At 41.9% G+C, this 13,197-nt stretch overlaps 1 protein-coding gene across 1 annotated transcript; it reads left to right on the top strand.

Annotated features, from left to right (window-relative positions):
* Positions 1 to 4,853: 4,853 nt before the first annotated feature.
* hlfa (HLF transcription factor, PAR bZIP family member a) lies at positions 4,854 to 13,197 on the top strand. Its single transcript, XM_024273135.2, has 4 exons — positions 4,854 to 5,222; positions 5,941 to 6,291; positions 11,594 to 11,808; positions 12,924 to 13,197. Exons 1-4 carry the CDS (start codon positions 5,108 to 5,110, stop codon positions 13,137 to 13,139), a joined length of 897 nt encoding a protein of 298 aa, XP_024128903.1. The 5' UTR covers positions 4,854 to 5,107; the 3' UTR covers positions 13,140 to 13,197.

Genomic DNA, 13,197 nt, shown 5'->3' with positions numbered 1-13,197 from the left:
AGTAAGGTGCTATGCACACAATTTTTGAGATTTTTTTCACAATTTCATGTTGGCAGCTCCATTGGGAAATTCAGTTGTGTTGCTACCGACTTCACTGGAAACCAAATGATTTTTTTTATTTCTGAGTTACTTTTCCAGGTTTCCAGATGACTTGAGAAGAACTCAACAAGCATAAAAATTAAAAATTAAAGTGTAGGAATATTTCTCAAAGACAGTTTATTATAATACATTTCTAGAAAACCTTATTTTTTGTGTTATGTCCTTGTATTCCTGTTTTATGTTCTCCGTCTTCGTGCCACGTTCATAATGGTGTTTTCCAAAAAAGTAACTTGCCCAAAATGATAACTTTCTAAAGATTTTTGTTTGGGTTCAAAGAGGCTGAACTGAGCGCCGCTGAAGAATGTAAACATCCAGATTCATGTCGGTACGTTGTTGGCGTTTGAAATGGAAGAGTCACAAGTGAGCCATGAAAGCATTGGGAAACCGGCTACAGCTTTATCTCAGAGGCGACAGCTTATGTGATTGATGCGTCTAGGTAGGTAAACATGAATTACAAGCCTATTGTATGAAGCACGTCATAAAGCCACATAAAGAGAGCGGAGTCGTGGAGCTGTTGTTTGCTTTGGTGCCATGGCCTAGATCTGTGTGAAACCACACAAAAGAAAAATGGAGGTTTTTCATTTTCCTGTTTGCGTTTTATGTGGGTAATCTGTCATGGCATATAGGAAAAAAACACTCGTGGCAAAACGAAAGGAATAAAGAAAACTGTGATTACGATGATGTCAAATGTTTTCGTCCAGTTTTGAAATACTTTATGCTTAGATACGGTTTCTATACTTGGACTGGTTTTGTTTCGGTGAGTAATCTGTTTTTCCCGGAAATTACGGACAAAAGAAACTGTATACGTGACACTTGTTGATGCGGACCGTTCCACAGGCTGAAATGACTGAGGGCTCCAGTTTGTAGCCGAGCATTTGGTGAAGTATTCAGAATCAGAATCAGAAACGTTTATTGTCATTGCACATGGGGATACAATGAAATTGCAGCAGCCTTGGACATAAGAAGTTAAAAGACGAAGACGAAGAATTCCCTTTCCTGTACTTGTCACTATGCTCTGATTGTTTATCCGTTTAGGAGGGAAAGGTTCAATCAGACCTTTTAAGTCACATGTGTCCAAGTCAAAATCCCGCCCTCCAGATCATTTTATTTTTATCTTATTCTTATTCTTATTGTTAGTTATTTAAGGTTTAAGTTGATTTATTCTGGAATAATATTCCTGCATTTTTGTTATTCAGAATTATGTTAAAAAATTTTAAAGTTTTAAAAATTGTCATTCTGCAGCTTTTTGGACTATTTTGGCATTCACTAAGATTTTTTGGGCTGCTTTGGAGTTTAGCTAATATTTTAGCTACATGCTAGCTGTTTTTGGCTAATTTAGGCTTTTTTCAGTTTTTTAGGCTGCATGTTAGCTGTTTCGGTTAACAGTTTTTTATTTATTTATTTTTGTCCATCTTCGTCATGGAAGGGCTAACACCTCAATGTAAGGGTGGGGTCATCTGGACCCATAAGACAGCACCATAACGACGTTAACAACGATTTATGTCAATATCAATATGCCTCAAAATCCTCTCCTTCAAACCTTTTTCCAATAAATGCAAGTTTTTTGTTTTGTTTTTTAATTGTCGAGTTTCTCTTAGTCAGATTTAGTGTCGCAAATTCAATTTGCGCAATTTCATAGTGGAATTTCATAATGGAAACGCAGCTAATGATGCTAAAGGAAATAACAGAATTGATCTCATGAAGCCCCGCCCATTCTTCATGAATTTGTTTATCTAATTTGGGTTTTCTTAACACGAGTGATAAAGTGCATAACCAAACAAATATATATTTTTAAAGTAAACTAAATTCTGCTAAAAGCCTAAATAAATTATTGAAATTTATAATAATTGTTTCCTTTCACATGAACATGAATAGGATATAAGAACAGAAGTATTTGGTAGAATATAGTCATCCAAAATCAAAAATCCAAATATTTACAATAGATAATAATAAATAAATTAAGAATAGACAAATATTTTAATTTCCACAATTTTTAGATCACAAGACGCTCTTAAAACCTTTAAATATTTTAAAAATGTTGACAGTGCATCGTATAATCTTGTGCAGCTTCTGGTTGTGTTTACTGACCTGAAACAGGTTTTCTGTCACAGACGACACTCAGAAATCTGTCAAAATGTTTTAGTAATTACTTTGGTAAAACAAAAAAAAGACGGATTGTTGGAGAATTCTGGGTAGTTTGGTCAGCAGCCTGATTGAGGGATACTTTATGTGCCTCAACTAAAGAGTTTTGTATTTTATGTTTACGACAGAACAATGTTGAGTGATTGTATTTATAGTTTGATCAGTTTGTTTGTCTCTGGTTATTTCAGAGAAAAGAGCCTCACAGGAAGAACAACTTCAGAAAAACTTCCCATCAATCCTTCCGACCAATCACCTGCCTCCTGGCAGCTCCAGCATGCATTCTGAGTGTGTATCCATACCACACTGTCCGACCGTTTTATCTGGCTTAATGCGCCCTATAATCTGTTGCGCTTTATGGTCTGAAAAATACAATATTATGTAAACAAGACTCAACTCTGATTAAATCTCACTGGACTCCTCCAGCAGTTTGAGGCCCCTCGGCCTGCTAACAACTTGGTTTATTTTGTTTTTCTGCATCACATAAGTCAGATCAAATTGCTGAGTCAATGTAAGGTTTAGAGATAACATTTAAATTCATCTTTATTTTTGAACAGTGCGTTTTAAGGCTCAAATCCTCATCCTACTCTTGAGGATTTATTAATCTTTAGACAGATTCCAGGATTCAAACGTCCTGGTCTGTCTCCTCTGTAAATACTCACATGGCACAACAGAGGAAGGTCTTTTTGTATTCAGAAATGGCTGGAATTGGAGAAAAAGATGAAGTTTTTTGGTGATTTTTGTTTTTCTGTTCTCAAGTTGGAAATGAGTTCTGTCATTGCCAAGTTTTAGGAATGTCTTTCTCCACCCATGAGGTGTGGAGCTCAGCTAAGTGTGTTGTGTCGTCTCATTTAGTGCGAGTAGCTGTTGGAGTCGTTTTTGTAAGATGTTTTTTAGCTTGAAGAAGCTATTAACATTTTTGCACAGAAATATGCAGAGAGGTTACTGAGGGTTGTTTCCATTCTCACCTTTTCTTTGGAGTTCATTTCTGGTGAAGCAGCAAAGCTCACCTGATGTTACAAAACCAGTCTGGACCCCGACATGTCACCATGTTGGAGGAACACACTTGCAAACATCGCCTTCAGGTGAGTTTAGATATGTACAAGTACCCAACAAAAACTGAACAGAACCATGACCAATTTTATAGAAATTGACTTGAACCAAAAAAAAAACGGTCCATTATTTTAGTAAAAATATCAAATGCAACCATTTTAGTCTTCCAGCGTCCTCAAGCAGTTCCCATGGGTTTGGTATTAACTTCTCTTTTGTGTCAAAAGATTCACAGATCTGCACAAATGTATTTATTTGTCCTTCCAGTGAAATAAATAATGACGACTTAGCTCGTTATTAGTGACCTGATGTTATCTTGTGCTCATTTCTAACTTGTATAATTTTGACAAAATGTATTTTTATGGAGGGTAAAATATTGAAAATTATTTTAGGTTTATTGATTTATTCTGTGTTTTTATTATTCATGAATATGTTAAAAAGTTGTGATTTCAAAGATATAAAAATTGGAATTTTGATAGCTTTATGGACTATTTTGGCATTTACTAAGATTTTAGGCTACTTAAGAGTTGACCTCTTTCAGCTACATGCTAGCTGTTTTAGCTAATTTAGGCTTTTTTCAGTTTTTTTTTTCTTTTTTTGGCTGTTCTGGACTTGGGCTAATATTTCAGCTACATGCTAGCTATTTTGGCTAATTTAGGCTTTTTTTATGTTTTTAGGCAGTTTTGGAGTAAGGACAATATTTACACACTAGCTGTTTTGCCTATTTTTTGTTGTTGTTTTTGTTTTATAGGCTATTTTGAAGTTTAGCTATTTTTTTCAGCTATATGCTTGCTGTTTTGGCTAATTTTTTTTCTTTTCTTTTTTTCGATTTTTCAGGCTAATTTGGCATTTAGCTAATATTTTGGGTGGCTATCAGCATCAGCGATTTCAGCTATCTTCAGTGATTTCAGCTTTAGTTTTTTCAGTTTTAGCATCTTCAGCGACCAAATTCAGCTTACAGCATTCATGCTAGCATTATTGCAGGTAATGTTGTATATCTTGTTTATACTTGTGTAAAAAAGTTATGTTTAAAAATTGAGTTTTCAATAAATCTCTATCCTGTTGGGACCCTGACCTCAGGTGTGTTTCAGATTTTGGTCCCTCGTGCGATTGATTTCGACACCCCTGCTCTGGTCTGAATTAAATTCTACAAGAACATTATTAAAACACAAAAAAGAAGATTTTTATTGGAGTGGGTCTTTAAAGCAGAGTTCCGGAGTCGTTGTCAGGCGTTAGCTTTGTTTTTAATATCACCAACATGGCCGACTCCCAGAAGGATGACGCCGTGTGATAAAACAATATAATTTGGAGAGAATTTGGTACATTTATTATTATAGATGTATGTTGTAAAATCTTTTTAAGTAACTTATTTCTCTTGACTTTGCGCTTGCAGTTTCACATTTCCAAAAATACTGATTATCCCGGGTGTTTGTAAACGTCGCTTCATCTCTTCAGCGCTCTTTTTGTCCCGGCCGCCCTGAACGCACCACAAATCCCGCCCTCCCAGAGCTTTGACGTCAGCGCGGGCCGTCACCGCACATGTATTGAGGAGTGCGGCGCCCCCCTCCCTCCCCGCGCGCGCGCTCCCTCCGCCTCCTCCACCTATTTGCCAGAGAGCCTCGGCGACAGACCTCCAGCCGCTCGTCGTCCTGCCGCTGCGCGGAGCCTCCTGTCGTCCATCAGAGCCCGGGCTTCGTCCTGCCCACCTGCGCGGATCGCTCCTCCGGCCGGCTAAGCGACTTTCCCTCGTTTTTTTTTTCCTTTTGGGGGGAAATAAGAGTTTTTGTGAGCTTACTTCTCCAGTTGCTCTTCAAGACAGATGGAGAAAATGGCCAGACCTCTTCCCATAAACCCAACTTTCTTGCCGCCGACTCACGGCGTCCTGAAATCACTGCTGGAAAACCCGCTCAAGCTCCCGTTCCATCATGACGAAGGTAGGCTGGAGAGCCCGAAACTTCCTGACGTGCTTTCTGCTGCGCGTGTTGTCGCTCCACTGTCAGACATTCGTGGATTTGACGGATAAGGCGCTTTGAAGGACGTCGGATCATCAAATCTTTCACGAGTTACTCCTCTCGCATTTTAACAATCTATGTAAAAGTAAATCGATAGAATGTGAAAATCGTTAGAGGTCATCAAAGAAAGATGTTTGGCTCTAGTTAATTTTAGTTGGCTGTTTGGATTTAGCTTGTTTGTTTTGCCTAATGTAGCATTGCGCAGACATCATCAGCATTTCTAGACTGTCACGCTGCTGTTGTTGAGTTTCGAAGTGCTGTTTATAACCTTTAAACCTCTAATTGGGATTTATTGGCGATTGTGAGGTTGGTCGGTAGAGGGCGCCTGTCCTGGCGTTATCTGGGCATGAATGAGCGCGTTTAGGGTCAGTCCACACTAATGAACATTTTCTGAAAATATCTTTTCAGATGGGAAAAAAATGATTAAATTATGGTTTACAATAATATTTTTTATTTGTTTTTTTTTAATGTGAATCAGGAGGTATTTTAAATTCTCATTTGAAAAATATTTATTTATGAAAAGGAAAATTCCCTGATTGTTTGGGCATAAGATCCAGACATGTTTCTATTTCTGCTCCGGCAGTGACCCGTGATCCGCCCCAGCCGCGGTACAATGGACTGACTGTGCTTTCGTTTTCAGGGTTTGGAAAGGAGAAAGAGAAGGAGAAGAAGCTCGAGGATGAGAGCGGCGCGGCCAACCACCCCCAGTCGGCCTTCCTCGGCCCCACTCTGTGGGACAAGACCCTCCCCTACGATGGAGACAACTTCCAGCTGGAATACATGGACCTGGAGGAGTTCCTGGAGGAGAACGGCATCCCGGCCAACACGGCTCAGGGCGAGCAGGCCCCGCAGACGCCACAGGCCTCTATGCAGCAGGCCCCGCCCCCCGCGCCGCCCACGCCCTCCGTGGTGGACCTCAGCAGCCGCGCCACCACCTCTGTCCACACGGCCATGGCGCCGCAGACCTGCCTGCGCAGCCCCAGCACAGCAGGTAGGACGCACATGCAGCAGAGTGACCCCAGCACACCTGCACGCACGTGGACGCTCACGTTTCACAGATGTTGGGGGGGGCTGCGCTCTGTGTGGCCCCCTGCAGGCTCCACCTGCCGCTCTGTTCAGCTGGACTCTGGACTCAGAGGCGCTGGAGCGTACCTGTTCTTGTTCACCTGAGATCTTTGAGCTGTGGTTATAAACTGGTGTCATGAATCATTTAGGCAGAGGCCGCCGTCGACCTTTCGTGCTGCTCGCTGATAAACGTGAATTATGGCGGTTCTGCTCTTTGGAGTCATGAGAGCTCGGATGAGCGTAAACAGACCCCCCCCCTCGCCGCCCCTCTGGCAGCATATCTGATGGAGCTGAGGGGCAGATGGAGACTCCGCGGTGCTGCCGTCTGCCGTAACGCTCACCTGTGAAGCTGCAGCTCCTGAGCCCCGTCAGTGCAGATTTACCCCAGAGAGGCAGATAAACCTGAAACCTCAACAGTGAGGGGTTTGGACGGTTCCTCACAGCCGCTTCCTCCCCATGTTTTCAGTCTGGAACACTAGGAAGGAAGAAGCCTGAAGAAGTGTAAACATTCATCTGAGCTGTGCTGCTGGACCACTTTAGACCGCCTAGAGTCCAACATTCATTGGAAAAGTCGTCAGAAAGTGGAGAATTTCAGGCTTTGGCTCATTTTTCTGGAGATGTTACAGCAACACATGCAGGTTTAGTGAATTACCAAATGAAAAGAGTCACTTACTTGTTAAATATGTCTTTTACATCGAGTCAAAATGTTTTTTAAACCACAGAGGACAGAGTGAGATTGAGGCAACAAATGTTACCCCAGAAATTCTGAGAGGTAAACTTAAGGTCCCTCTTAAATCATCTTTTGATCTTTCTTCTAAGTGTTTTTTTAATGATTTGTGCAGCACGATGTGGGGAAAAACTGGGATGTGTGATATTAGTGATCCCTCTTCCGATGATAAGATTAGTGATACATGAATAAAAACCAAAACAACAGTTTTATTTAAATAAAAGTCAACAAAACTGGAATTATACTCCAAAAGACCCATGTCTTATATCTACCAAAAGATGTCCATCTGACAGGTATAAGGCATAAATCACCATTTCTTTTGTTAAATATTTAAACCTTCCAATAAGTTTGTTTTAGCATGTGTATAAACATTTACGGTAACCGTTTATCATGATACACGTATTGCACAGGCCGATATCACAATGACGATGCATTTGTGATTTATTGTGCAGGATTAATTATGCTGTCTTTAGCCAAAATATATTAAAAAAAAAAATTAGTTGTGGGGGTAACTTTTAAACTGGAGCAACCCCGCCCCTCTTTTCCCACCCCATTGCTGAGAGCTCTTTGTTTACACTCTTTCTCACTAGCTCACAGCCCCTCACACCCCAAACTAGCATTAACGGTGCCACAAAAATGGCAAAACATATCGGAATCTAGATCCAGATGAGGAAAACAAAGACGTTCATGGATCTATTTTGGATCGTAAAATACTCAGAAATGCTGTTCTAAGACTAATTTTCTTTATCTATACCTTTATAATCAGAAAACATGTTTAAAAACACACAAAAAAACAATTTTCACAGGATTTTGACTTGAAAAGTTATCAGAAAAATTGGCAAAATGGCGTCTTCTTCACAACATACGTCTACCGATCTGATTATCCAGGATCCCGGATCCGGCCCTCCGAGTAATTCTATCCGGCCCTACAGATCATTTTATTGTTATTAATGACTCGATGTTATCTTGAGCTCATTTCTAACTTGTTTAATTTTGTCGTAATACATTTTTATGGAGAGTAAAATATTGAAAGTTATTTAAGGTTTAAGTTGATTTATTCTGGAATAATAATCCTGCTTTTTATTATTCATAAATATGTTAAAAAGTTACAGTTTTAAAGTTTTAAACATTGGCATTCTGCTAAATTCTTGGGCTATTTTGGCTCCATTTTTACTAAGATTTTTTTAGTTTATATTGTAGTTTAGCTAATATTTCAGCCACATGCTAGCTGCTTTGGCTAGCCTAAGTATTTTTTGTTTGTTTTTTAGGCTAATTTGGCATGTCGATAATATTTTAGCTGACGTCAGCTTCAGCGTTTTCAGCTTCAGCGTTTTCAGCTGTTATTTCAGTATTTTCAGCTGTTAACTTTTGAATTTTCAGCTCTTAACTTCAGTTTTTCAGCTGTTAATTTCAGTATTTTCAGCTGTTAACTTTTGAATTTTCAGCTGTTAACTTCAGCGTTTTTAGCTGTTAACTTCAGTATTTTCAGCTGTTAACTTTTGAATTTTCAGCTGTTATCTTCGGCGTTTTCAGCTGTTAACTTCAGTTTTTCAGCTGTTAATTTCAGTATTTTCAGCTGTTAACTTCAGCGGTTTTAGCTATCCATTTCAGCTTCTTCTATCAATTTCAGCATCTTCAGCTGCTAAATTCAGCTTCCAGCTTTCACACTAGCATTATAATTCTATATATCTAGTTCATATTTATGTAAAAAAGTTACCGTTTTAAAGTTTTAAAATGTCGTTTTAGAGTGTTCCATAAATGTTGATCCTGTTCGGCCTCAGGTGTGTTTTGGGTTTTATCCCCTGTGTGATTGAGTTTGACCCTCCTGGTTTACAGGAAGCAGTTTTCTGTTTGATCTCTCCTGGTGGATGTCTGGCAGCTGGTCGGCGGTTCAGCCGCTCAAACTCGTCTGATTGCTTCATTCTCTGATTGTTTTTAGCATTTAACTAACAAAACGCTGAGCGGCTGCAAACCGCAGACGTGCGTCAGGTGTTCAGAGTCAAATCCAAACCAAAGCAGGCGGGTCAGAGGAGCCGCTCCGCAGCATCCGTGCGTGTGCACGTGCGTGCGCGGCCCGTCTCACGTGAAGACGGTCGGGTTCTCCTGCAGCGTGCAGGTCCATGTGACCGACACATGCGGCTGCCGTGTGCTGCAAACAGGAGCTTGACACGGCGCCGAACCCCCCCCCCCTGGCTTTCACTTTCAGCCCCCTCCCCCACACCCACTCTTCCTCCCCCGCCCTCGCCGGCCTGGGCTCCGGCAGCCCGGCCTGAGCGCCGAGCACAGGCTGTTCCCTGCCGAGGTCACATGGACTCGGGCGTGCTCCTGTCACATGCGCTCGCTATTGTTGCAGCTCGGTGAGTCGGGTCTGGCCTCGCCGCCGCCACCTGAGCGAAGGCGCACGGCGGCGGTCATGGGGGCGTCCCGCCACACATTCCTCCTTGTTTTAACGACGGTGACAAACCCCTCCACCCAGCCCACGGGCTGAAGGAGGAGCACTGATACCATCAGCCCCACCAGCAGGGCGGGATCGGCCTCCCGGTCTTATCTCCTCCGGTCGCCAGTTTCCTGCTGGAACCCAAAATCCTCCGGACTGGAGCAGCAGAGGGTCTGCATCCGGTCGCTGCTGCAGATGTTTGTTTTCCTCCCGTCAGCTGATCTCACGAGGAGAAACGAGTCTGCAGATCGCCGCCGCCCGGCTGATGTGATCATCAGAGGAACACGTTGACCTCTGACCCCTGACGGCCTCTTATCTCCCCCTCGATACCATCTGAGAGCGCGACACGCCCGTACGCGCGCACGTTTGCACTCAGATGAAAGCAGCAGTGCAGTTTGATCCTCCTCCCTCCAGCTGGCGGGGGGCGGGGCTATCCCGGCGATCTAAGCGGCCTGCAGGTCGTTGACCTGACCGCTCTTATCTTTGCTCATTAGCCGCGGTAGCAGCGATCTGGTTATTCTGAGGCCGGCTGCTGGTTCAGTCGCTAAGCAGCTTGGTGTCTGCGGCGGCGGCGGTGGAACACGCCGGCCTATTTGTGTGCTGGATTACCTGTGCAGGTCAAACGAGAGTAAACGGGGAAAAATAAAACCCAACTTACGTCATCAGAAGAACAAAACTAGAAAATATGTTTATTATCTATTAATATGTCTGAGAGTCAGAATATAGAATATGTTCTTACAGTTTAAATAAATGTATTCATCAAATGAAATTATTAAAACTGTTTTTAAATTAAAGTCGTTCCTCTTACAAAATAAAGTAAACCTGTTTTTTGCCTAAAACCCCATAAATGTTAAAATAAAATCTAAATGGATCAATTTTGTTTCACTAATACGACAAAAAATGTATTTGTATGTTAGTCATCAGAAGAACAAAAACTAGAAAAATGTATATTAAATTAATGTCTCAGAGTCAGAATATAGAACATTTTATGATTCAACACAATTTAAGAAGATATGTTAAAGAACAGTTTTTAAATACATTTTTTTTCTCTTTAAAAATAAATAAAACTTTATTTTAATGCATAAAAACCCATAAAAGTTAAAAGGAAATATGAGTGGGTCCATTTTATTTTATTAATATGATAAGAAAATAATTATAAATGTTTACTTTGTTTACATAATCCGTTTTGTTGCTTTTACAAACAGCCAAAACTTTTATTTTTTTTATAAATTTATGAGACTTTTCACATTAAAATGTAACATTTTTTTTAGAATTGTAGGATTTTTTCCAGGTATATTTTAAAGTTTTTACGACAACATGTTGACGTTTGTCAAGTTTGAAACTTTTCCTTTAGCTTGGAACCATTTCTTTCACCAAAACAAATAAAATTCCTTTTTTTAAATAGATGCCTCCAAACTTCATCAGGTGCGCCACCTTGTGTAGAAATCTCACATTACAGATTTTATTCTATTTAGTCTTAAATCTAAAACTTGTTTTTTTGGTTTTTATTTGATAAAATATTAACTTCCTTTGCGTGACTGAAGAGGGTTTTATTGTGAACACGGTTTATCAGAGTCTTATCTGATCGGATTTTATTGTTTAATGTGAGCTAATGATCTTTGTGGGCGTGGCTTGCGATACCCCGGTAGCCATGGTAACCAGTTTGTTGTAAAGAGCCTTTTTTCCCGGTTTCATGGAGGTCAAACGGTGGAATGGCAGAAAAAGAGCCTGTGAGACATGATGGTTCTCCCTTTGGGGGCGGAGCCTCATTCTCGCCGATGACTGGTGATGTGCACAGAGAAAAGGATTCTGCTGCAGCATACTTCACTGGGGGGGCGGAGTCACACGCACAAACATTTGGGTTATGATGTAAGAGCTCCCAGAAGGTCAACAGCTGCTGGTGTTCTCATCAGTGCTGGGGGGTCAGCCAGGTGAGCCACAGCAGGTGTTCCGACTGAAGTTGGTGTCGTAGCTCCCCCTGCTGGTCGCTCAAGCACCAGAATGAGTTGTCTGACCTTTTTTATTTGATTCTATTCTAAAACTTTCTTTTCCTCTTTTGTTCAGCTCTGCCCTCCTCCAGGGACACCCCCAGCCCCATCGACCCCGAGTCCATCCAGGTGCCCATGACCTACGACCCCGACCCGGCCGACCTGGCTCTGTCCAGCGTGCCGGGTCAGGAGATGTTCGATCCCAGGAAGCGCAAGTTCTCCGCCGAGGAGCTGAAGCCACAGCCCATGATCAAAAAAGCCCGCAAGGTCTTCATTCCTGACGACATGAAGGTGAGCCCCCGCCTGTCCACCGGGGGCGCCGTGTGCAGCCACTGCAGTCAGTCACAACTTTCTGACCCAAACACAAGTTTTTATACATTTACCTAAAAATAATTTTCATCTACATTTTACATTTGATCACGTTTGTATTGAGAAGTCTATAAATGTTGAGGAACGGCGCCCCCTTCTGTACCGGACGCAGAGATGCAACTGAAGTACTTTAGAAGTAGTTTAAATCGAATGAAAATAGAGAATGTGAGTAATATGGATCTGTATGAACGAGTCTTCTAAACCAGGGGTCCCCAAACCTTTTCCAATGAGGGCCACACAACTGTTTTCTTCTCTAAAGGGGGGCGGGGTCTGATTGTAGGCTCACAGAACAAGTGGAACCATGGCAGCCTGAGCGGAAACATTTAAGTTTTTCCAGAGAGCCACACATAGCCAAATTTAAAATAATTCATTTCTTTAATCTTCACAGAAAAAAATATTAATAAAACATTTCAGAAACTAGATATAGAGCATGTAGCTGAAATATTAGCTACACTCCAAATTAGCCTAAAAAATCTGGTGAAATGTCTAATTTAGCCAAAACGGGTAGCATAAGGCCAAAATATTAGCAAACTTAGCCTAAGAAACTAAACAAAAAAAATCCTAAATTAGCCAAAATAGTTAGCATGTAGCTGAAATATTAGCTAACCCCAAAATAGCCTAGAAATCCTTAGTAGCTGCCAAAACAGTTGAAACATCGAGCATAAATAGAGCTGAAGACGTACGGAAGAATAATAAAGAAAAACAAAAAAGTGAATCAGTAATAAATATTCTATCTTCTCCCATCATCGCTCAGACTGCAGAAGGATGGAACAAAAAGTCACGTTCTTTGTGGGTCTCGATCGGCGTATCTGATAGTGGAGGACTGATGCGACCATGTTCTAAACTGAACAATGGTTCTACCGTTGCTATGGAAGATTTTGAATTTATTTTGACGTGGACCCACAAAATTTGGCATGCATGTTCTACACCCCCACACATGAAAAAAACCCAATGGTTGCTATGGAGATATTGCCCCACAGTGACCGCCATTTTGGATCAAAGTCATGACCGTGTGCGTCCCCCCTCTTCTCCTGCAGGACGATAAGTACTGGGCCCGGCGCAGAAAGAACAACGTGGCGGCGAAGCGCTCTCGGGACGCCCGGCGGCTGAAGGAGAACCAGATCGCCATCCGGGCCGGCTTTCTGGAGAAGGAGAACGCCGCCCTCCGCATGGAGGTGGCGGACTTGAGGAAGGAGCTGGGCCGCTGCAAGAACATTCTGGCCAAATACGAGGCCCGGCACGGGCCCCTGTGAGCCCCCTCCCCCGCCATGCATCACCACCCCGCGTCCCCCCCCTCAGTTTGAAGGACTA

The sequence above is a fragment of the Oryzias melastigma genome, linkage group LG8 (assembly GCF_002922805.2).
Source record: "Oryzias melastigma strain HK-1 linkage group LG8, ASM292280v2, whole genome shotgun sequence".
NCBI classification, from domain to species: domain Eukaryota; kingdom Metazoa; phylum Chordata; class Actinopteri; order Beloniformes; family Adrianichthyidae; genus Oryzias; species Oryzias melastigma.
Note: the sequence above shows the minus strand (reverse complement) of the source record. Positions and strands in the feature narration are given on the sequence as shown.